Here is a 22,007-nt window from a genome sequence, read left to right as displayed (position 1 = left end):
AAGGAACCAAGTTCCAGGTGACTTCAGAGGAAAACTTCAGTCTTCAGCGAGATACTCTTGGAAGGCTCTCTGGACATGCAGCCCTGACTCCTTGAGGTACAATAATGAGAGCTTAACCAACAGCTAGTTGGCTGTGACATTCAGGTCTGCCAAAGGTTAGTTCTGGAAAATGAAGGCAGACCAAGGGGAAATCCATTCAAGAGTAGACACAGACCCACACTAATCTTAGGGTCATAGTACGTCAGAAAGACACAGGTGTGTTAGCCAAAGGTCCACGTGATACGGAGCAGGTATCCTAAGCAGGGAAAAAGCAGGCCAATGACAAGGACTCAGGGCAAACTAGGAAGCAGATTTCCTGTGCCAGTAAACAAAAAAGTGCTAGACCAGACGGCAAGACACCAAGAGACCTAGTACCAACCAAAAATCAGAAAGTGGGCCTGAGCCCATTGTGGAGAACAGAGCTCCTACCAAGCCAGCGTCCAGTCCTAGGCACCCTTTAGAGCCCCAATACTTAGGTACAGAATTGGCCCTCGAGAGCAGGAAGGCATTAAGCAAGTACTAGAAGTAAGCCTGTCGATGTGACAGGCTCCCTGAAAGAGGAAGTGGACAGTCACCCCTAAGCAGTGACTCCTACTTCACGGTTCAGCAGTTCATAGGCCCAGGTTCTGGTCGGCAGCTGCTTGCGTGACTCATATTTAGAACCTGAGTGCAGAGGAATAAAAGGGAATGACTTATTCCCTAACAGAAGAATAAGGCTGAGAACAATGTCAAGTTTGACACAGTATTAAGAAAATGAACTTTGGGGGCACCTAGGTGGCTCAGTCAGTTAAGCATCCTACTCTTGATTTTGGCTCGGGTCACGATCTCACGGTTGGCAATTTCGAGCCCTGCGATGGGCTCCACACTGATGGTGCAGAGCCTGCTTGGGATTCTCTCTCTCCCTCTCCCTCTGCCCCTCCCCTCCTCTCTCTCTCTTTCTCTCTCTCTCTCTCTCTCTCAAAACAAACTTTTTTTTTAAATTTTTTTTCTTAATGTTTTTATTTATTTTTGAGACAGAGAGAGACAGAGCATGAACGGGGGAGGGTCAGAGAGAGGGAGACACATAATCTGAAACAGGCTCCAGGCTCTGAGCTGTCAGCACAGAGCCTGACGCGGGGCTCAAACTCATGGACCGAGAGATCATGACCTGAGCCGAAGTCGGCCGCTCAACCGACTGAGCCACCCAGGCGCCCCTCAAAACAAACTTTAAAAAACAAAAATAAAGAAGACGAACTTTGGAGGGACAGGTTTCTGTTGTGATGAGTGTTTCACAGCCAGTTTCCTGCCTAAAAAACCAGCAAGAATACCTTCTGTTTAGGTCCTCCCAGGGCCACAGTCGACAAGCTTGTGCTGACTCATCAAAACAACAGGCCCAAAACGCAGCCGCAAAATCCTGTAAACCTGGGTAAGCAACATTTTAGACACACAAGAGTCTGGTTTTGTCAAGCAAGGGAATCTAAGATACTCTGTGGTCTGAGATGCCCGCCAGATGTGACAAAAGGCCAGGGGCTTTGCCCCATGCTCAGGGAGCTAGGACTCGGAGGCGGGTCCCCCCAAGGCATGGGTCGGATTAGGAGGTTTCCGGAAGACCCAGCCGCTCCAGAATACTCTCCAGGTGGAAGTCATTTCTTTGTCTCATGCAAGTGAGTCGATTCAAATGTCTCCTGTTAGCTGAGGGAATCCCTTAATAGAATCCATGACTTTATCAGAACCAAGCAAAATCCCTGGATCAAAGGATGGCACAGAGACTTCAAGGCTGCCTTCAGATCCTTGTAAGGGGGCCTGAGACAGACCCTCCAGCAGGAGAATAGACTGAGTTGGGTCTCTAGAGTCTTCCTTAACTTGAATTCAAACTGCCTCAGGCTCCCTGGAAATCCAGCGCCCCAGACTAGGAAAGGACGACGTTCCGTGCATTCTTTGGTCCCAAGAATATTAAACCAAAGTAGTCCATCAAGTTCTAAGGGATGCTAAAGAGTTTTTAAATCCCATGTCAATCAAATCCACAAATACAAACCTCTCCCCCAAGTCCTATGCCAAGAGTAGGGTGAGGAATTTGCCTTGTGATTTTCTAAAAATTCTACAGATGCCCAAGCATAAAGTGGGAAGTGACTAGCAAGAATTCATTAAGAGGAAGTGGCCACCACAGTCCCACCAGCGACTTAAGTGACTTTAAGCTGTGGCCCTCTTTAACATTTGGCTGCACCCCAAACGCCCACAGCCATTGTTAACATCCTGACAAACAGACAAGCAGATACGCGTGCACAGGGCTGACACGCGGACAGTCTCACTTTCTGCAGGGAGCAGTACTGTTTTCCACAATCTCTTACTCCAGGCCGACGGCTTTCTCTTTAATTCAGAACAAATTTCTCCAGTTCACAGCTCCATGTGTGCAGACCAAGTCCCCTGGCTTCTCTGAGAGAGGGGAGCTCAGCTTCAAGCAGTCAGGCAAACCGAGATTGGAGGACATACCAAGTTATCTCATTGTGCCCGAGTCAAATGACATTTCCCGCCTTTTCTGCCTAGCAAACTCTTACTCAGCATTCAAGACTCTGCTTAAATTTCCCCCCTTAGGTGATACACCCCAAGCGTCCTCAAAATTCTCTGCTTTGGACTTCCCAGCCCTTTGATTCCTGTCTCCTATCCTATGCACTGAAATTTGTCTGTTTAAGGCATGTGCACACATTTTTGGTAGGAAGGTAAACTGGTAAAACCTTTTTGGAGAGCATTTCGGAAACGTCTACGAAAATGACGATGCACATACGCTCTGATTCAACAATCAGACCTCCAGGACTTTCTCTTGCAGATCAACTCATGCCAAGCAAGCAGCCAGGCTGTTGTAACTACGTAAATATGGAAACAATCTAAAAGTGCATTCTAATCTACTGTGCAACCATCTAATGTGGGTCTGGGTAAATAGATACAGTGGAATATCACGTGACCGTTCAAAAGCACCAGGGAGCTCTCTCTATACTGTTATCTGTAAGTTTTTCCCCAAACTCCTCCAATATTTTTGATCGTCTTTTTTTCCCCAGCTTTACTGAAGTACGACTGACAAACTGATACAAAATCTTGATGTGACGGCTCACATTAGCCCACTGAAAGACGTTTCTCCGTCCCTCTCCGTCTCTCCTTCTCTCTCTAGGTCTCTCATGTGTTTTGTCTTCCCCTGAGCATTAAACAACGGAGTACAACTTTGGCAATGGTTTTCACCGGACATGAAGTATGAGGTGAAGGGCGTCAGAATATGCCACTCCAAAGCAGGCCACTTTGGTATAGGAAGTATTTTGAGCTGAAGGCAATTGAGAAAAAATAGACACAGTCTCTCTGCCTCTGAAGCCTCTCTTCCTTCTCCCCATCTGCCTAAAAGCAGGGCATAAATTTCCTTCATGAAGGAGTTCTCTCCCCATACAAGAAAGAAAACTTTTATTATCAGAGGTGGAGATGACAGGTAGTTGTGTCTACACAAACAAACCTTACTAAAATAATCCTTATCTTCGATTACTTCCCTATATATTTACCTTTCCATAATTCACTGCCCCTAGAAACCAAAACCCCTCTTTCCTTTGTCTAGTCATTTCTCCACGATGTATCATGCTTCCAAAATGGCACATAAGCTTTCAAATCAACCCCTTCTTTGGATTTTCACCTCTTTTGTGTATAGCCCCCGTGCAGGTAAAACTGAAAACGTCAAATAAACTTGTATGCCCTTTCTTCCTGTTAATCCGACTTTGTATTAGCTTAATTTGCAGGACACAGAACATAAGAAGGTAGAGGGAAGATTTTTTTCCTCCCCTACACAGGTGTGTCAGAAAAGCTCACTGCACTGGTGACACTGGAGTCAAGCTGTGTGAATGCTGGAACACAAGATGGAGAGGGCGCCACTGTTTCCAGAAATAGTACCGATGGATACTGCCTCCAGCCTTTGCTGCTTTATAGTGTAGCTAGAAGATGTTCCCAACCACAGCCCACTCCACCTTCTTCCGGACAAGGACTTTATGATGTATCTAGATTTTTTATGTATTTGCCATGAATAAAAAGTTTAGCTGCTGCAAAGTTACAAGGAAATAAAAGGTTATTCTACTCTCAAAAAGTATCTCAGAGTCTAATACAGAAGCATTGAAAGAGGGGAGTTATACAACACAAATGCAAATAACACAACTGCCTAAGTCAATAAAGGTGGCTGCCTGAAACAAAAGCCAGTCCTTGGGGCGCCTGGGTGGCTCAGTGGGTTAAGTGTCCGACTTCAGCTCAGGTCATGATCTCGCGGTCCGTGAGTTCGAGCCCCGCGTCGGGCTCTGTGCTGACAGCTCAGAGCCTGGGGCCTGCTTTGGACTCTGTGTCCCCCCCTCTCTCTCTGCCCCTCCCCTACACACGCTTTGCTTTGCTCTGTCTCTCAAAAATAAATAAATGTGAAAACAAATTAAAAAACAAAAACAAAAAAGCCAATCTAATAGATCCTCATAGATTTCTCTGTCCAAAAGACATAGCTTGCACTTAAGTCCGGTGTGCCATTCTCAGGTCAAACCAAAACACCACTTCCTAGATCTGAGACCTTTAAGTGGCTTAGTTGACTTCATTAAGTCCTACTTCACCCATAAAATGGGGATATTAGGACCCACCTCATAGGGAAGTTAGAATAACTAAATGAGATAGAACACATAAAATGCTTTGCATAGTACCGGATACTTAGGGCCAAATAAATGTTAGCTATTATTATCATCATCATAATCACCATTCTGGAAGTTTCAGAATGTTTTCCAAATTTTATTCTGCCACCAGGCATAAATGCAGCATCACATTTATGAAGGAAACTATCCAAGTGCACATTTCTAGCCAACCCCATCTCACTGTTGATGAATTTATTTATTCAGAGGGGAAAAAAAAATACACAAAAGTTCCGATCATTTTAGATGAAGACCTTTTTCCTCTCAACAGTGTTACATAAGCAGCATATGTATGCCATCTTTGAAGTTTATGTTTTTATTGTAAATACAAAAGAACCCCAAATACTGACATTTGCTTTTTCAAAGTCCCACGAATTTATTTTCATAAGACACATAAAATATTTATGCTGTTTTATTTCCACCACCAAGATCAATAAACCATTTAAAAGAACTGGTCAAGGTCAGACATCAGGCTTCCAACTACAGTGGAGGGTTATCAAACCGGCTTAGAAAGAGACGATTCTAGTTCAAATCTCATTCAATATCCTTTGGCCCATCTTTACAGAATAAAGTCTCAGAATAAAGTCTTTTTTTAAAAAAACGTCTTTGTGAGAATACAAGCTGTCCTCTACACTCTGAGAAGCCAGGTGGCTTCACCCTAATTGATCAGCAAGGCTTGGGAGGGCGGCTGAAAAGAACAAAAAGTGCTGTATTTATAAAACTGAGAGGCTACATTGGTCCCAAAGAAGGAGGGGGGTCCCATAGAGAATAAGCTAAAGACTATTAAGTCATGACTAAAAACCATATTAGACGGTGGCCCATCTAATAATTAGAGGGAAGAGTTTCAATGACAGACCTTGAGTGGCCAAAAGTGACCCTATAAAAGGAAATCAGTAAGAAAGGAAAAGTCAAAATGTGACAATTGATTTTTTTTTTTAATGTTTATTTATTTTGAGAGAGAGAGACAGAGGGATAGAGTGCAAGTGGGGGAGGGGCAGAGAGCAAGGGAGACACAGAATCTGAAGCAGGTTCCAGGCTCTGAGCTGTCGGCACAGAGCCCAATGTGGGGCTGGAACTCACAAACCGTGAGATCATGACCTGAGCCTAAGACGGACACTTAATCGACTGAGCCACCCAGGCACCCTGACAACTGATTTTCAAGCAGAGTGTAAATGATAATTTACTGACTGTAGGAAATCAGCCAATCAACAGCAAACCACTTAAAATTGAAACTGAGACACCCTTCTGAGGATAACTGTGCCTTCTTTTTTGAATAAAATAGATTCGGAGAATCCTGAGAACAGTAATTATCACTAGATAGGCAGGGATGGTATTTCTATGTTTATATATTGTTTTTCTATATGTATTTCCTAAATTTTCTACAATAAAAATATATATTTTGAAGCTTGGAGAAAGAAAGAGGTAGAAAAAACATATTACTTTTATTTTTCATACCAAGATTTTTCTTAACAAAATGGGTAAGATCAGCCATCCAATTATAGATATAGGTTAATCTAAGATATTGTCTAAGATACATAAATTTGCCCCATCAGGCTCGACACCTCCATGGGCGAGACCCTATTTTATCGTTCCTTGGAACCCCAATATCTAGCACGAGGCCTAAAAGATTAGCTGCATATATTAAGAAATGTTTAGCAAATGAATTTTGGATGTGGCTGCAAACCCACACTCTGGTGTAACCCCAGGAAGGTACAAAAGAAAATGGTCCCCTTATGGGACATATGCCAATCATCCCAATAGGTATATTACTGACATTATAGCTTAATGTCTCTTGCTACTGAAATCTTCCATGAAGGCCTGTGTGCTCCCTCACCTAGCTCCCCTCCTTTTGGCACTGCGTGTGGACTTGAACCATGCTGTTTTGCTGGGGTCTTGCTCTGCAGGAAGCTACAGGGACTACTACCGTGATAGAGACCATCTTACAGAGATGTCCGGTTCACTCCAACACTTTGAAAGAACCCATGGGAAGTTGATCTCAGATCTCAGGGTCATTAAAGTAACTCTCCTCAGAGCAAGTAATACATTTTAATTTTATGATGAGTAGGAATCTTATAATTGATCTTTTATCTTTATGCCGGAAGCTGAGAGCCAAATCTATAGCCATCTTTTAGAAACCCGGGAGGACCTTGGGACATGCATGTCTGTAAGCTAACCTTTCCTCTGGTTTCCTCTTATTCTTCTTCCCTCCTTCTACATGGCCCTTTCTTGCTTTCTTAACAGCTGGGATGAGGCAGGGTATAAACAAATCAAGAAGCCAAAAATTAAATGCACCCCCCCCACCCCTAATTTCAAGCTGCTCCAGACATTTTTCACCCATGCATCTTGCGTGCAGGATAAGAGTGTAGAGCTCAACACCACTCTCCTCACTGCTGTTGGCCAGGGGGTGACCTTTATATGCCATCTGTGATCTGAAAATCTGACTGAGGACCAGAGACACTTTCCTTTCCACTCCCACCCACCAGCTCTAACATACACAAGACCATGAATGCGAATGGTGCATGGTGATGTTAAGGCAGAACAGCATTATGAGTAAGAAACGCAGATTCTGAAACCAGAGGGACCTCAGTACTAATCCTGCCTGCTCCGCTCTACCGGCTACTGACCTTGGGCAAGTTACTTAACCTCTCTGTGCCTTGCCTTAATTTCCTCGCCTGTGCAATGGGAACAATAATGGCACTGACCCAACAGGGTTGTTGTGAGAAGTAAATGAGTTAATACATGTAAAGTGATTAGATCAGTGCCTGGCACTCAGTACGTGCGTGCCACTACTCTAATGGGACAGGACAGTTTTGTTTTCCATTAAGCCAGGCCATGCGATGTCTCAACTCTGATTGAAAGTAGAATGTCTCACTGTAAATGAGTAAACTCACAAACTGATTTCTGTGGTCACCTTGAGTTCGGATCTCATTTAAAAATCAGTGTGGAGTCAAAGCTCTTTCAAACATTTGCTTTCTGATTTGCTGAAGAGAAGGAGAATGCAGCAATGTCCAACAACAAAACAGTTTGTGGGAGTGTATCCCCAACGGTAACAGTGGGATCCTTCCATCAAACCTGACTATGCCCGACTACTCATGCACACCCTTGGACATCGCAGTCAATGCTTTCCCAGCTGCAGCACAGACATCACTTGAAGGTCTAGAGAAATGAAAAAGCTCATGGACTTCTCAGGACATTCTTTAAAATAAAGTACTTTGTTCGGCGATCAAAGAAGAACAACAAGGCTTTGTTGGATACTTGAGGTCCTGATTTACATCTGATTTTACCTCCTACACGTGCTCTTAAAATGCAAACTCCTCATCAGATTCCACTTATGAAGAAACACAGAACCCAGCACTAGCCCCGCCCCATCTTTGCTCACAGCAAAGCCAAAGTCCCAGCAACTTCCTTCACACCCAGTCCACCAAAAAATTTAAGTCCTCGGTGAATGACTGTCACAGATATGAGTCTGTACATAATTTTCAAATAAAATGACTTGAAACTGCCACAGTATGATGGCAAAGAAAGAAAACTAGATAATCATGAAAGGTGTAGTACTTGCAACCAAGGTTACTTCTAAATTTGATGTGAAAGGACACATTTCAGCTCCTGCGATACTGAACTTCCAGGAGACTGAAAGAAACAACCCGAGAGTGTGTCAGGGCCATTTATCTTCCATTTCCTACGTTTCCCGTAATTACTCACCAAATGAATGCACGAGTTTGTTACAGTACTGAATTGAAATACGTCAGCCCCTTTCACATTCTCCTTTCTCCATATCATAGAAAATATTCTAAGAATAGAATCAAAAATGAACAGGGACTGTAGGCCAAGAACACTGCTTGGAGGAATTTAGTAATCTCACCCTCTCCAGCTTAAGCCCCGCAAATTCATTGGGGGAGCGGAGGCAGTGGACTTGTACAGCACGATAAAGAGACACTCCCGAACTGCAACAGCCGAGATTACTCTGCCGCAGCCTAGATTCTCCTCGCCACGAGCTAGAGTACAGAGTTTTCTAAATGCTTTCCCCAAGATCCCGAGGTCAGTTTCAAAAGCGGCTCCTCTCAAAAGTCCCAAAGGACACTCGCTCACCCACCCCACCCTGCAAGCAGAGCACTTCCCGTTCGCTCTGGCCGGTCAAGAACTCTAACTTGACAGTGACACACACTGAAAAAAAGGAGGAAGTGGCTAAAAGACCATTGCAAGGCATAGATACATATATGTATTTCTTTAAGAGGGGCAAGATCCCTGTCTTCTGGTGAAGCTTCAATGGGAAGTAGCCATCACACCCACTAGAAAGTTGCAGCGAATGATAATGTCGCAAAATCGAGGGCGACTCCTCTCTAAAAGAAAAAAAAAAAAATTTAATCCTGGAAATCCTCTTGCTGTCCAAAACGCTTCCCTCCCCGCTGCGAACGCAACAAAGCGACGCATCCCGGTGGGTCGGCTCCCGAGAGCGAGGCTCCAGGCCGGGTACGTGCGTGGTCTGCCCTGCCAAGTGGCAGAGGAAGCGCAGGGCACCAAGGCGGCCAGGGGACCCCGCGAGCAGCTCCCTTACCTGGTTTGACCGGTTTGGGTGGCGGCTTCGACATCGCGCTTCCTGGAGCGGCGGGGCCTCGAGACCAAGCACGAAAAGCCAACCGAACGCCCCGCCAGCCGGCACGCCGGGGGCCCCAAAGTTTCTTTTTGTCTGCTGTGCGGCGGTACGCCTTCAGGGACCTGCGCCCACCCTTGGCCGTCGGACTAGCGAACGCAGTCAGAGCCGCTCGGCGCCGTGCCCCGCCCCGCCCCGCGGCCGCCCGAGCCTCCCGAGCGCGCGGCCGGGCGACGAGGAAGTGGCAGCCGTCTGGCCTCCGAGCGCTAATTGGCTCCCGGGCTGGCAGCTCCGGCGCGGCGGGAGCGCGGGCGGCGCGCGCGGCGGCGCGGGCGGCGGCGGAACGAGCCGAAGCCGAGGGAGGGCGCCGCAGGCTCGCGCCGGGGCTGGCCGGGCTGCGCGCGCCCCCGATGAGAAAGGGCCGGACCTTGCGGGGGCGCACGCGCGCGCGTGGCCCGGGTGGCCGGAGTCCCGCCCCGCCCCGCCCCGCCCCGCCCCGCCGGGGCTGGAGCCGGCGCCGCGTCCGGCCCGAGTGGGACGGAGCCCTCGGTTGGCGGCTGCTACCTGGGCCGCCTCCTACCGGGTAGGAGCGCGGAAGGAGGGGCATTGGGCCTCTCCGCTAGCGAGCTTTGGGGGTTGCGGCGGGTCAGCGACAGGCGCGCATTCGGCCAGCGCCTGTGCAGCTTTGCTTGGGAAGACTCGAACTGGCGCCGGTGAGTATCTGCGCGACCCGGCCGCGCTGGGCAGCGTCGCCGAGGCCTGAAGGTCTTCCCGACGTGTGGCTGTGCTGGACCCCGAACCTGGTTGCGTCTTTCGAGCCTCGTTGGGACTCTTCAGCACCCCAAACGGGCTGCTAGATGGCCTGCCGAGGAGGATGTGTCCGTGGTGGCGTGGTGCTTTAACGGCCCATAATAATCCTTAGTAAGAGACAACCAAGAGGTGGTAGGGTTGTGAAGTCACCAGGGACAGGGCCAGCTCTTGATCCCCACGAGAGGAGACAGCCTTTTATTCCACGAGTATTGTGGTGGACTCACCACGACCCGCCTGCCACCTATTATTGTACGGCCTGCTAACTGAGAATGATTTTTACCATTTTAAAAAGGCTGAAAAGAAATCAAAAGAAGATTTTTGTGGCACGTGAAAGTTATAAGAAATTCACATTTCGGTGTCCATAAAGTTTTGCTAGAACACAGCCACACTCATTTGGCTTCTCCGCCACAGCAGAGCTGAGCTGCTGTCCCCAAAGCCGAAAACAATGACTGTCTGCACTTCACAGAACTTCGCCGACCCCTCACCTAGCAGATTGAATCTCCAGTGGGAGGCAAGGGCCAGAGCATACAAGAAATACAAGTGTGCGTTCAGTTCAAAATAGCACACAGTCTATGTAATAAAATCAGTTGTATCTTTAAGGGAAGGGAAAAAAAAAAAAACCTAAAAGAAAAAACTTTACAGGAGGGTCTATGTAAAGGGAAGCTTGAAAGTTTCTGCTGGGGGTTAGTGAAAGATAAAAGTGATTCCAAGGGAGAGGGGCCTGGGCTGAGTATTCGGAAATTCTGTTTACTAAAAGGGAGCAAAGTTTAAACAATAGTAGGAAAAGACTTCCCTGTTGTGTGGGAGAAGATAATCAAAATATCTGCTGAACAAAACAACTAAGTGAGAAGTCCTGAAACATGTCACCGGTTTCAAAATATCCGACTGTTCTTTAGATGCCCTGAGAGGTACATTTCGTTATGTGTATTTGAGAGTTGCTCTCTTCCTTATAACCTGCTGATTTCTGCACATACCGCTTCTGACTGTTTTGCAGTTTAGAGGCCAAAATGTACCTCGGTTAGTAGTGGAATACACGGAATAAGCACATACAAGTAGTGAAAAAAGGATTCAGCATCCTATCTTACTTAGGGTAAAAAAGGTATCAGAGGAAATTAAAATACTCATTTTGGGTTTGCTCTGGGCTATTTTAGTTTCTCCCCCCCCCCCCCCCGCCCCCCATGTAAATGACTCTGCTGTTGAGGAAAACTTTGTGCTGAGAAAATAAAATACATAAATAGCTCACGAAATTGGAGGTGGTATAATAGTCCAGGGAATCAGATGCCCCAGATCAAATAGGGGTTGTCTGTCCAGGGACAGCCCGTGATTTAGTTTGTAGTTGATCAAGCCGGTTTTCGCCTCATGGGGTCTGCTACTCCATATATTTGGAGTGGGGCAAGTCTTGATTGCTGGCTTTTAAGTGTGATTTTAAAATAGTTCTCAAAGTGGGCAGCAGGCAGTGTAATAACACAAAGTGTGGAGGCGGACGGTTCCAGCCCTGCACTTGGAGTTCACCTGGGTGCTGCCCTGTGCATCCAGTGCGGTTTTAGAAATAAATGACTTCTGGTATTGCTGGGCCCACCCTCACCCCAGCACCTGTCTTGCTTTGGCTTCTCGAAGTTCCCCACCCCTCTCAGCACATGGTCACGTGATCGGTGCTACTAAATTGTAGCCAACATTTACCCAAACAGTCTTGGGCAGTCTGAGACTGCTGACTACCATCGAATTAAGGACTCCTGTTTTGATAAAAACTTGCATTTGACTGTGGGAATTCCCTCCTGAGCCCAAGCAATTTTACAGGTACGTTCTTGACTCTCACTCCTTATTTCTGAATTGCTCGTTGCCACCCAAATAATCCCCTCAAGCGTCTCTCCAGTGCCACAGCCACACTTGTTCTTTGCATGCTGTGTAATTGATCCAATATCCTCATGTGTATGCACAGCTGTGGCATGAAGCAGGGGGACCAGGAGCCCTTGCCACTCAGTGTTCACAGCCATTAATAATACATCAATAAAAATGACATCTATTATGCATGAGAGCCTCACAATTAAGCCAGCACATATGGGCATCCTTTCTTTGCTCTTGGTAATAAAGTGCTTTTTAGCAGCTTGGAAAGAAGAAAGAAAATAAGTCGCTTGGACACAGATCAGGGATGGGAATTGGGAGGGCTGCTGGGGGGTCTCCAGCTCCGTGGCCACTCACCCCAGTGGCCCAGATTAGCTCCCTGATCACCCCACCAGACCAGTCCAGAATAAAGAGCAGCATTAGTTCAGGCAACCCTCAGGAAGCACTATTGTGAGATTCCCTGCAGCTGCGCCTCCTTTTCACGTAAAGAGGTGAAAACACTCCATTAGAATATCCATAGGACTGCTTTACTGAACCTTAGGGGGCCTTGTGTGAAACTGCCCTCCACCCACTAGACGAGGGGTCAACAAACAATGGCCTGTGGCTAAAACCTGGCCCTAGGCTTGAACATTTGCAGTCAGTTTTCTGATTAGGAACGCTAACTTTGAAATCCAGCAAGAGAGATGTTATCCCAGTAAGAAAGGAATTCCATTCTTCTCGTTAGTAGATGTGTATTACAACAACAAAACTGTACTCCATTATTACGTTTTGACTTCCGTCAAAAAAAACCGTTATGCAAACTTGTTTTCTCTCTTGTTGTAGAAGTACCTTCATAATAACTTTGAGTTTGCCTCTTGCCTCCCAAAGGCTCAAATATTTACTACCTGGCCATTTTCTGAAAAAGTGTGTCTACCTGGCCCTGGACTTTGATTTTTGAGTGAGGAAATAGTACCCTTAAAGGGAATTCACTTTCTTTTGCCTCTGGCCAGCAGTGACGTTTCCCCCCAGCTCTGTGGGTTCCCTGCCACTGGGGAAATAAACGGGTCATCTCCAGGTGATTGAATCTTAAAACTGAGTTTCAGAGTTATGAACCTCTGTCGTGTGTGGTCTCTGAGACTCTGGCCTATAAGCCTGGAGCACATGCCAGCCGTTGTGAGTCTGACAGAGAAGCTGGTACGAGTTGAAGCTCTTCTCCTGAATGTGGATAATCCAGGGTGGGGTTCCCCAGAGGTCATGGTCATCCTTCCCCCTCAGCTGGCTCTCCTAATTTAGGACTCTTATTTCTTTAGATATCCAAGTGATACACGTTCAAATTTTTTTTTTTTAATTTTTAGGAAATTTTACGAAGACGTGATTTTCAAAGCTAATTATGAAAACATTTGTCGTGGGAATCAGTGGGTGAGTAATTTTGCTACAAACAGCCAGTGGACGTACTCAGGATGTCCAAAGCGTGTTTTCCTGTAGACGTGGTGGGGAAGGAGGAGTCAGGATTCCTGAATCCTGAAGAAAGGAACAGGCCACTGGCTGTTTTATAAATGGCAGCAGGAGATGAGAGAGTCTCTTACAAACAGAGAAACAGGACCCTCAGTAATCAAAATCTGCCTGTTTTACCATTTCTTTTCTGGAGTTAACATCAGATGCCTTTTTATCCTATGTCCTTATTGCCCTGGCATAATTATTAGCTGTGTGCCCCTCTCCCTCTCAAAAGTGCCCTAAATTATATGGTCGCCCAGTCTCTCTGGTACCAGAGGTGTGCATGCAAATAAGACAGCAAGGGACATTATTTGTTTTGCTACTGTTTTATGTTCATCTTTCTTCTGGGTACATTCACATTGTGCATGGTCCAATTAATGAAATACTTGAGACTATTAAAATTAGAAGTTTGTGATTTGGGGGAGATCACTGTGTTACTGTATTACATTACTGTGGTAAGTAATCAGAAGTCAAAGGGGATGAATCCAGTGGCAGAACTCTGCCTTGTCTGGCTCCCATCTAACCAGAACCAGAGTTCCGGTTTTTCTCTGCATGGCTTCTCTTGTCCATGCCTTCCCTTCTGCGCTCACTGCCATCATCCTAATTCAGACCCTCTTTCCCAAATTCCAGTCCCTCCCCCCCTTAACCTTTTCTCCATACCTCTCTGCCAGTTGAATCGTCTTGCAAAAAAGTTTTGATTATTCTCTCGCTTAGTGAACAATAGTCAGTGGTTATCAGTCACCCAGAATGTAATCTGAGTATCCTGGTGCATGAAGACCATTCCATACGTAATAAAAGAAATGCATTAGCTTCAGGGACAGGTAGGCTGTAGGAGAGGTTTGATCCGGGAGCTCTGTGGTATCCCCAAAGACTTGTTTCTTGCCGTCTCTTTGTGTCTTCCTCCACTTGGATTCGTCCTAGACTTGGCTCCATGTTTTGGTCACAAGGACCAGTAGGTCCTGAGACTTTGTTCTTCTTAGCCTGCCTTTCTCCCTGTAAGTCACGGTTTTCCCTTTGACGGCACTAGCTCTACCCCGTGCACACAGTCACTGTGGCCAAAGGGATGGACCTGCCTTGATGAGCTGAGGCCAGCGGGACCCTGCCCTGGAGTTGAGAGCGGGGTCAGTCCACACCAGGCCTCGGAAGCAGGGGTGCACCTGGGGAGGCAGCTGCCCAGTCTACTCTAGCATCGAGTCCAACTTGCATTCTACGTATTCCCTTCTTCTCAATATCTGCCTCGGGCTTTCTTGCCACATGCACTGGGTGCTGCCCACACCTCCCTAAGAAAGCCTCCTCTTTACTCTCTCTTCCTCAGCAAGTGCCAACATTTCATTTTAGTGCTGCTTCCACGAAGCACCTGCCAGACTCGGCTGCAGCGACCTCTGCTCCTACCTTTCTTCCTTCCTCTAGACTCAGTGTTGGATCTTTCTTGTATACTTACCACTTGCTACCCTATGAAATAATCATTACGTTAAGACTTCCAGGAATAGTGGGGATTCCAAAGGGTTCAAGAGTCAGTCAAGATCCTGGAAATGTAATGCATGTGTGATGATATTCACTTTTCCGGGGAAGGGGTATATAATCTTTATCAGATTTTCATGTTAAAAAATGTGATGTTAAAAAATATAACTCCAACTGACTAATTTCACTTAGCATAATACCCTCCAGTTCCATCCATGTAGTTGCAAATGGCAAGATTTCATTCTTTTTGATTGCCAAGTAATACTCCATTGTATATATATACTACATCTTCTTTATCCATTCATCCATAGACAACTACGTGGGTAGAACTGAAGGGTATTATGCTAAGTGATATTAGTCAGAGAAAGACAAATATCGTATGACTTTACTCATATGAGGACTTTAAGAGACAAAACAGATGAACATAAGGGAAGGGAAACAAAAATAATATAAAAACAGGGAGGGGGACAAAACAGAAGAGACTCATAAATGTGGAGAACAAACTGAGGGTTACTGGAGGGGTTGTGGGAGGGGGAATGGGCTAAATGGGTAAGGGGCACTAAGGAATCTACTCCTGAAGTCATTGTTGCAGTATATGCTAACTAATTTGGATGTAAATTTTAAAAAATAAAATTAAAAAAATATATATAACTCCATGGGCCTTGGAGTTAGACTTTGTATGCTATTACTTGCTAGCTGTTATCTTGGGCAAGCTTTATGAGTATACGGTTTTTCAATCCTTAGGTTCCTCAACTTTAAAATGGAAATTTTGGGGCGCCTGGGTGGCTCAGTCGGTTAAGCGTCCGACTTCAGCTCAGGTCACGATCTCGCGGTCCGTGAGTTCGAGCCCCGTGTCGGGCTCTGGGCTGATGGCTCAGAGCCTGGAGCCTGCTTCCGATTCTGTGTCTCCCTCTCTCTTTGCCCCTCCCCCGTTCATGCTCTGTCTCTCTCTGTCTCAAAAATAAATAAAACGTTAAAAAAAATTAAAACGGAAATATTAATATATACCTGCTACAGAATGGATTTCCTCTTGTTTAAGTACCTACAGATACCCTTTTTAACTCTTCCTTAGCACTCTGTCATATTCCAAATATACTTAACCCTCTTGTCTCTTGGCTGTGTAACAAAAAAACAAATGGACCAGGACTTGTGCATTTATTTGGGTGTTATGAACAAAGACGGAAGTGGCTCCGAGTAGGTAGTCGTTTTCCTTCCCCATATCCTAGGATAAAGCATGCACCTGTCGGGACACTCTTGCCCTGAGGTTGGAATGTACGTGAGGTGGTTGTGAGCTTGGCGCCTAGTGGTTCTGAGCATGCTGAAAGGGAAGAGTTAGTCTTAAGCTGTCACCCGAGCAGGATTCCAAGTGTAAATCTTAGACTTGAGCTTGTTCAATTCCGACTTGTTAAATTCTTGTTAAATTCCCTTTCCCAAATCTGTCTCACCTGGACTGCCTTCTGCCTGGTCTCTCTCCTCCAAGTCTACAAAACCGGAGTACCTGTTCTTCATTGTCTCCAGCTAACTCAATGAGAAGGGATCTAATTACTGTCGGTTTGACTGTATCATCTGAAAGGGATAAGTCTAGAATATGACACATTTTCTAACCAGGTTGCTTATACTATAATAAGTTATCCCTGTTTACTCTCTATTTTAAACCAAAGTTCAGAATCTGGACTATATAAACTCAACATGGATTTTGGCCTTTTTTGTTAAAAGGGAAAAAAAAAAATTGTACCAGTATTTTCTGAAGGCAAAAAGTAACACCCCACCCCACTTTCCCGTCTTTTCAAGAAGATCACCCATATCCTACCCAATTATATATTCTAAGGTTAATTGGAAAAACTTGAATCCTATTTCTTGTACTTTGTAGGTATGTTATATAGGTGATATTGAATAAATCCAATAAACAATTTTGGTGAATTAATGTTAGTTTCTTTTCTAGATTTTAAATATATTGTACTCTTTCAACTGGGATTAAGCACAGGTTCTCGCAAATAAATGTGCAGTTAAGAGTTTTTCGTACCATCAGGGCACCTGGGTGGCTCAGTTGGTGAAGCGTCCTACTTTGGCTCAGGTCATGATCTCATGGCTCATGAGTTCAGTCCCGCTGACGCCACAGAGCCTGCTTTGGATCCTCTGTCCCCCCCCTTCTCTCTCTGCCCCTTCCTCACTTGAGCGTGCACACACACACACACACTCTCTCTCTCTCAAAAACAAATGAACATTTAAACAACAAAAGAGAGTCTTTGTAGTGTGGACATTTGGTCGTATGATGAAGCCTTGACTTAATATAATATTTTGTTGTTTGTTTTCCGAGAAACCAAGTGGTTTTATTGTAGCATGGGAACAGGACCTGTGAACAGAAAGAGCTGCCTCAAGTAACGTTACGTTTTGTTTGTTGTTGTTTTCTGTTGTTTTGTTTTTAGAAGAGACAGAATACCAGGAGGGGAGGGGGGAGAGGGAGAGAGCCTTAAGCAGGCTTTACACTCAGCGCGGAGCCCGTGCAGGACTCAATCTCACAACTCTAGGATCATGACCTGAGCCCTTATCCAGAGTCAGACACTCAACCAACTGAGCCACCCAGGCGCCCCTAGAGGAATGGTTTTAAATGCACAAAGTAAAACATAGGAATACAGAGGAAAAACCAGTTATATTGAAATACAGTTATAAAAATATTTTCAAAACAAATTGTAGCATTGTGATGTATACATTTCTTTACTAACTTATTAGATAACAGTATCCAGCGGTAGGTCTGAAAACTGCCATAAATTTGAAATAATGATGACTGTCGATGATGCTTCAAGATATCTGCCCCAACTGTACCATAATATGAAAATATCTATGATTTCTATTGGTGACAAAGTCACAGGTACTGTAAAGACTACTGATGTTTGTTACTTATATTCATAATTAAAGGGGAAGCTAAGGTTCTGTTAGAATATAGTGAGAATAAAGATGTAATCTCTTTCCCATTCAAGTTCACAAAGTCTATTAGTCTGTCCACAGACCCTCAGAAACGTCAGCCCCAGGTTGAGAAAAGCTCTGACCAAATGACTAGAGAAGCGCTGTGTGTGGCATTAGATGCTGGAAAAGTAGACACACGGAGCAGTTAGTCAGGGTCCCCATTCTCCTTGATGTCACAGTCCAGCCTTGATGACTGCATGTGATACGCTTCGTTGGGTTCTCCCACCTGTCCCCAAAGCGGAGAGAGGTTAAGGAGAAAGGAGGCAGCACAGCAGAGCTGTGGTTGTGTGCTAAGTGCTTGTAATAAGCCCATCCTCCATTTTTCTCTACGATACATGGAAACAAAATCACAATGACCCGCCTGCAATTTTTTTTTTTTAAATTTTTTTTTCAACGTTTTTTATTTATTTTTGGGACAGAGAGAGACGGAGCATGAACGGGGGAGGGGCAGAGAGAGAGGGAGACACAGAATCGGAAGCAGGCTCCAGGCTCCGAGCCATCAGCCCAGAGCCTGACGCGGGGCTCGAACTCACGGACCGCGAGATCGTGACCTGGCTGAAGTTGGACGCTTAACCGACTGCGCCACCCAGGCGCCCCAGACCCACCTGCAATTTTATACACTTGAACCAAAAGTGCTGCTCATATTCTATGGTTTTGCATATGAACCCTGTGAATGTTTCAGTACACACAGAACATTCTTTTGCTTCCCACATAGTAGCTATATTTTTAAGCCTTAGTATTACCCAGTTCACTTGCCCAGTATTTAGTTTCCTTTCTCCTCCATCCTTTCCAGTATATTTCTTATCATTTATTATGGTAGATCTACTTAGGGCTATGGTTTTGCCAACATATCTATGAAAGAAATAATTTCTCATTTATGTTTATTTATTTTTGAGAGAGAGAGAGACAGAGTATGAGCAGGGGAAGGGCAGAGAGAGAGGGAGGCACAGAATCCAAAGCAGGCTCCAGGCTCTGAGCCGTCAGCACAAAGCCCGATGTGGGGCTTGAACTCATAGACCGTGAGATCATGTCCTCAGCTGAAGTCCGATGCCCAACCAACTGAGTCACCCAGGTGCCCCAATAATTTCTTTTAGACATTGGATGTTGTTTTATTTTACCTTATTTATTTTTTAAATTATTTATTAAGTAATCTCTACACCCAGTGTGGGTCTCGAACTCATGACCCCAGGGTCAAGAGTCACATGCTCTTACGACTGAGCCAGCCAGGCATCCCATACGTATTGTTTTAAATATCCTTTTTTTTTAAAGATCACTTTAAGATGGTTTATATTAAATGCATCTTCCTTCTTGGTATTTTTGATTTTTTTTTCTTTTCCTTTTTTTTTTGTTCAGTGTGACAAATGGCGGGAAGACAACACTGGCTAAGAATTTGCAGAAACACCTCCCAAACTGCAGTATCGTATCTCAGGATGATTTCTTTAAGGTATCTAAAACTTCTCAGGTAATTCATTTAACACAACAAAATCCTAGTAGCCGGTTGATTAAATTACGTCCAGAAAGCCTTTGCTGAACGATACAGCTTTTGTAGTGAAGGCAGGTTCCATGCAGTAATGTCACTGATCCACTAGATGGCATTACTTATTGTTGCGGCTCTGATTTTATTTATCCTCCTCATGCAAAGCGTTTACTAAAAGTTTATCGCCTCTTCATTCTATAATTGTATTATTTCTGCACTGCACAGTTTTGATGGGTGCTTCGTTATTTTTTCAGCCAGAGTCTGAGATAGAGACAGACGCAAATGGATTTCTGCAGTATGACGGTAAGTAGATGAGTTTGTGAAACATGCACAAATGTTCATTTTCTGTTTCAAACCTCTGTCTGTGAAGACAGTCTCGAAACGTGCTCAAGCACACTGCTATACTCTACACATGCTTTTGTAAAGGTTTCTGATTTATGTCCAACTATTTAAATAAATGAAACCCAGGGCACCTGGGTGGCTCAGCTGGTGAAGTGTCTGACTTCGGCTCAGGTCATGGTCTCGTGGTTCGTGAGTTCAAGCCCCGCATCAGGCTCTGTGCTGACAGCTCGGAGCCTGGAGCCTGCTTCGGATTCTGTGTCTCCCTCTCTCTCTCTGCCCCTCCCCGACTCATGCTCTATCTCTGTCTCTCAAAAATAAATAAACATTAAAAAAATTTTTTTGAATAATAAATAAATAAATGAAACCCTTTTTCCCCAGTTTTATATTTAAAACTGAAAACATTGGAACAATAGATTTTTTTTTTCTAAAGCTAGAACAAGGTATGTTTGCTGGTACTATATTCATCCCTGCCGGGGGGGCACACATAGCTCTACTCTCACCCCCTCCCTGCAGTCTTGCCTGGAACAAAGTCCAGGCTCATCCTGTGGGCTTCCCTCCCAGTGACCAAGGTGCACCGGACAGCTGGTTTCTTCTTTCCACTGCTCATAAAGGTTAGTGAATATTTTTTAGATGGATTCACCTCGCTCCCTTGCCCAATCTAATACTGTTTTGAAGCCAAAGGATTATAAAGTCAGAAAATATTTATTTTCCTCTAGAGAATGTCATGCTAATAAACTATATTTAATGGTCTTATCAACTTTGATAACTAACAAGATGATCACTGAGTGTTTATGCAAGCTGGCAGCAGAAACAACTCTCTTAAAGACCCATAAACTGTGTTCTTTATTTTTAACTTTGACGACCTTAGAGGAAAAATGTTGTGTAATCAGTTCTTACAGACACATGATAGTTTTAAGAGAAGCAAAATCCTTGACTCGCTGCCTGTTCTTGTGTCTTGAACTGTAGCCAGGATATTTTTTTTCATTTCCTCCCCCCCCCCCCCCCCCGCACCGAAGGTTTGTAAGGAAGATTATTAAAAAGTAAGAGTTAAACAAGGAAAAACCATTTTCAACAACGGACAAAGAATTATTTCTAATGTGAATGAGTTCTTATAAACTGATAAGAAAAACACTAATATTCTAATTGAAAAATGTCCAAGGATATAAATAAGCTTTTTACAAAAGCAAAAGGTTATTCGATTAATAAATATACAATAAAAAGTCAACCTCAGAAGTAGCCAAAGAGTTGTAAATGATTTTTTCCCACTTATCTTGCAAGCAGATTTTTTTTCAGTGTTTATTTTAAGAGAGAAGAGCCCGTGTCCACACACGTGCACATGAGCAGGACAGGGGCAGAGAGGAAGGGGGAGAGAGAATCCCAAGCAGGCTCCACGCTCTCAACATGGAGCCCATCGTGGGGCTCAATATCACAAACCCCGACATCATGACCTGAGCCAAAACCAAGAGTCAGATCCTTAACTGACTGAGCCACCCAGGTGCCCCAGGGTGAACAGATTTGTAAAGAAATAATTATCTAGTGATGGCACAGGCTTCATAAAACAAAAACTTTCATAAATGGAAATATGAACTGACATAAGCTTTCTGGAAAGGAGACTGAACGCGTGTCCCAAAGCCCTTAATATATTCATGCCGCGTGTCAAGTGTCCCACTTCCAGGAGTCTATCTTAAGGAAAATCTGAAATTTTTAGGCAAGTACACAAATTTAAAGTAAATCAAGGTAATGTTGAAATCTTTATGATAACCACCAAAAGGCTAATTTAAAGACACACAGCTATCAAGTTTATAAATAGATAGAATCATTAAAATGTAGTTGATACAGGGGCGCCTGGGTGGCTCAGTCGGTTAAGCGTCCGACTTCAGCTCAGGTCACGATCTCGTGGTCCGTGAGTTCGAGCGCCGCGTCGGGCTCTGGGCTGATGGCTCGGAGCCTGGAGCCTGCTTCCGATTCTGTGTCTCCCTCTCTCTCTGCCCCTCCCCCGTTCATGCTCTGTCTCTCTCTGTCTCAAAAATAAATAAATGTTAAAAAAAAAAAAAATTAAAAAAAAATAAAATGTAGTTGATACATACAAAATAAGTCAGAAGAGGTAAAAAACAGAGAACTTAAAAGAAGTCAAAAGATATGGAAAAGTAGAAAATGAGAGTAAGATGATAGATTTAAGCCAAATATATTGGTAGCTACATTAAATTAATCGAACTAAAATACAACAAAGATTGTCAAGCTGGATTGAAAGAAAAATAAAAAAAGCTCCTTACAAGAGATATATTTAAATATTAAGACAAAGAAAAGTAGACAAGGCTAGAAAAAGATAATGCATGTGAATAAT

At 44.5% G+C, this 22,007-nt stretch overlaps 2 protein-coding genes across 7 annotated transcripts in view; one reads left to right on the top strand and one right to left on the bottom strand.

Moving 5' to 3' along the window:
* Positions 1–10,007, bottom strand: part of OSTF1 (osteoclast stimulating factor 1) — a 56,896-nt gene extending 46,889 nt beyond the window's left edge. The window contains exon 1 of one of the 2 annotated variants that reach the window (XM_078436938.2): positions 9,259–10,007. In XM_078436938.2, the coding sequence (XP_078293064.2) occupies positions 9,259–9,901 (643 nt within the window). In that variant the 5' untranslated portion in view covers positions 9,902–10,007. The remainder of the gene's footprint in view (positions 1–9,258) is intronic. The other variant, XM_060610044.3, reaches the window with a different exon arrangement.
* Positions 9,894–22,007, top strand: part of NMRK1 (nicotinamide riboside kinase 1) — a 45,891-nt gene continuing 33,777 nt past the window's right edge. For all 5 annotated transcript variants that reach the window (XR_009603164.3, XR_013551849.2, XR_013551848.2 and 2 more), the window contains exons 1-4: positions 9,894–10,007; positions 13,281–13,344; positions 19,198–19,288; positions 19,576–19,624. Coding sequence is in view for 2 of the 5 variants with exons in the window: in XM_060610046.3 (XP_060466029.1) it covers positions 13,316–13,344; positions 19,198–19,288; positions 19,576–19,624 (169 nt within the window). In the remaining 3 variants the exon portion in view is untranslated. The remainder of the gene's footprint in view (positions 10,008–13,280; positions 13,345–19,197; positions 19,289–19,575; positions 19,625–22,007) is intronic.

Source organism: Panthera onca, chromosome D4, assembly GCF_046562875.1.
Source record: "Panthera onca isolate mPanOnc1 chromosome D4, mPanOnc1 haplotype 2, whole genome shotgun sequence".
In the NCBI taxonomy this organism is placed as follows: Eukaryota; Metazoa; Chordata; class Mammalia; order Carnivora; family Felidae; genus Panthera; species Panthera onca.
This window is presented reverse-complemented; position numbering and strand designations above follow the sequence as displayed.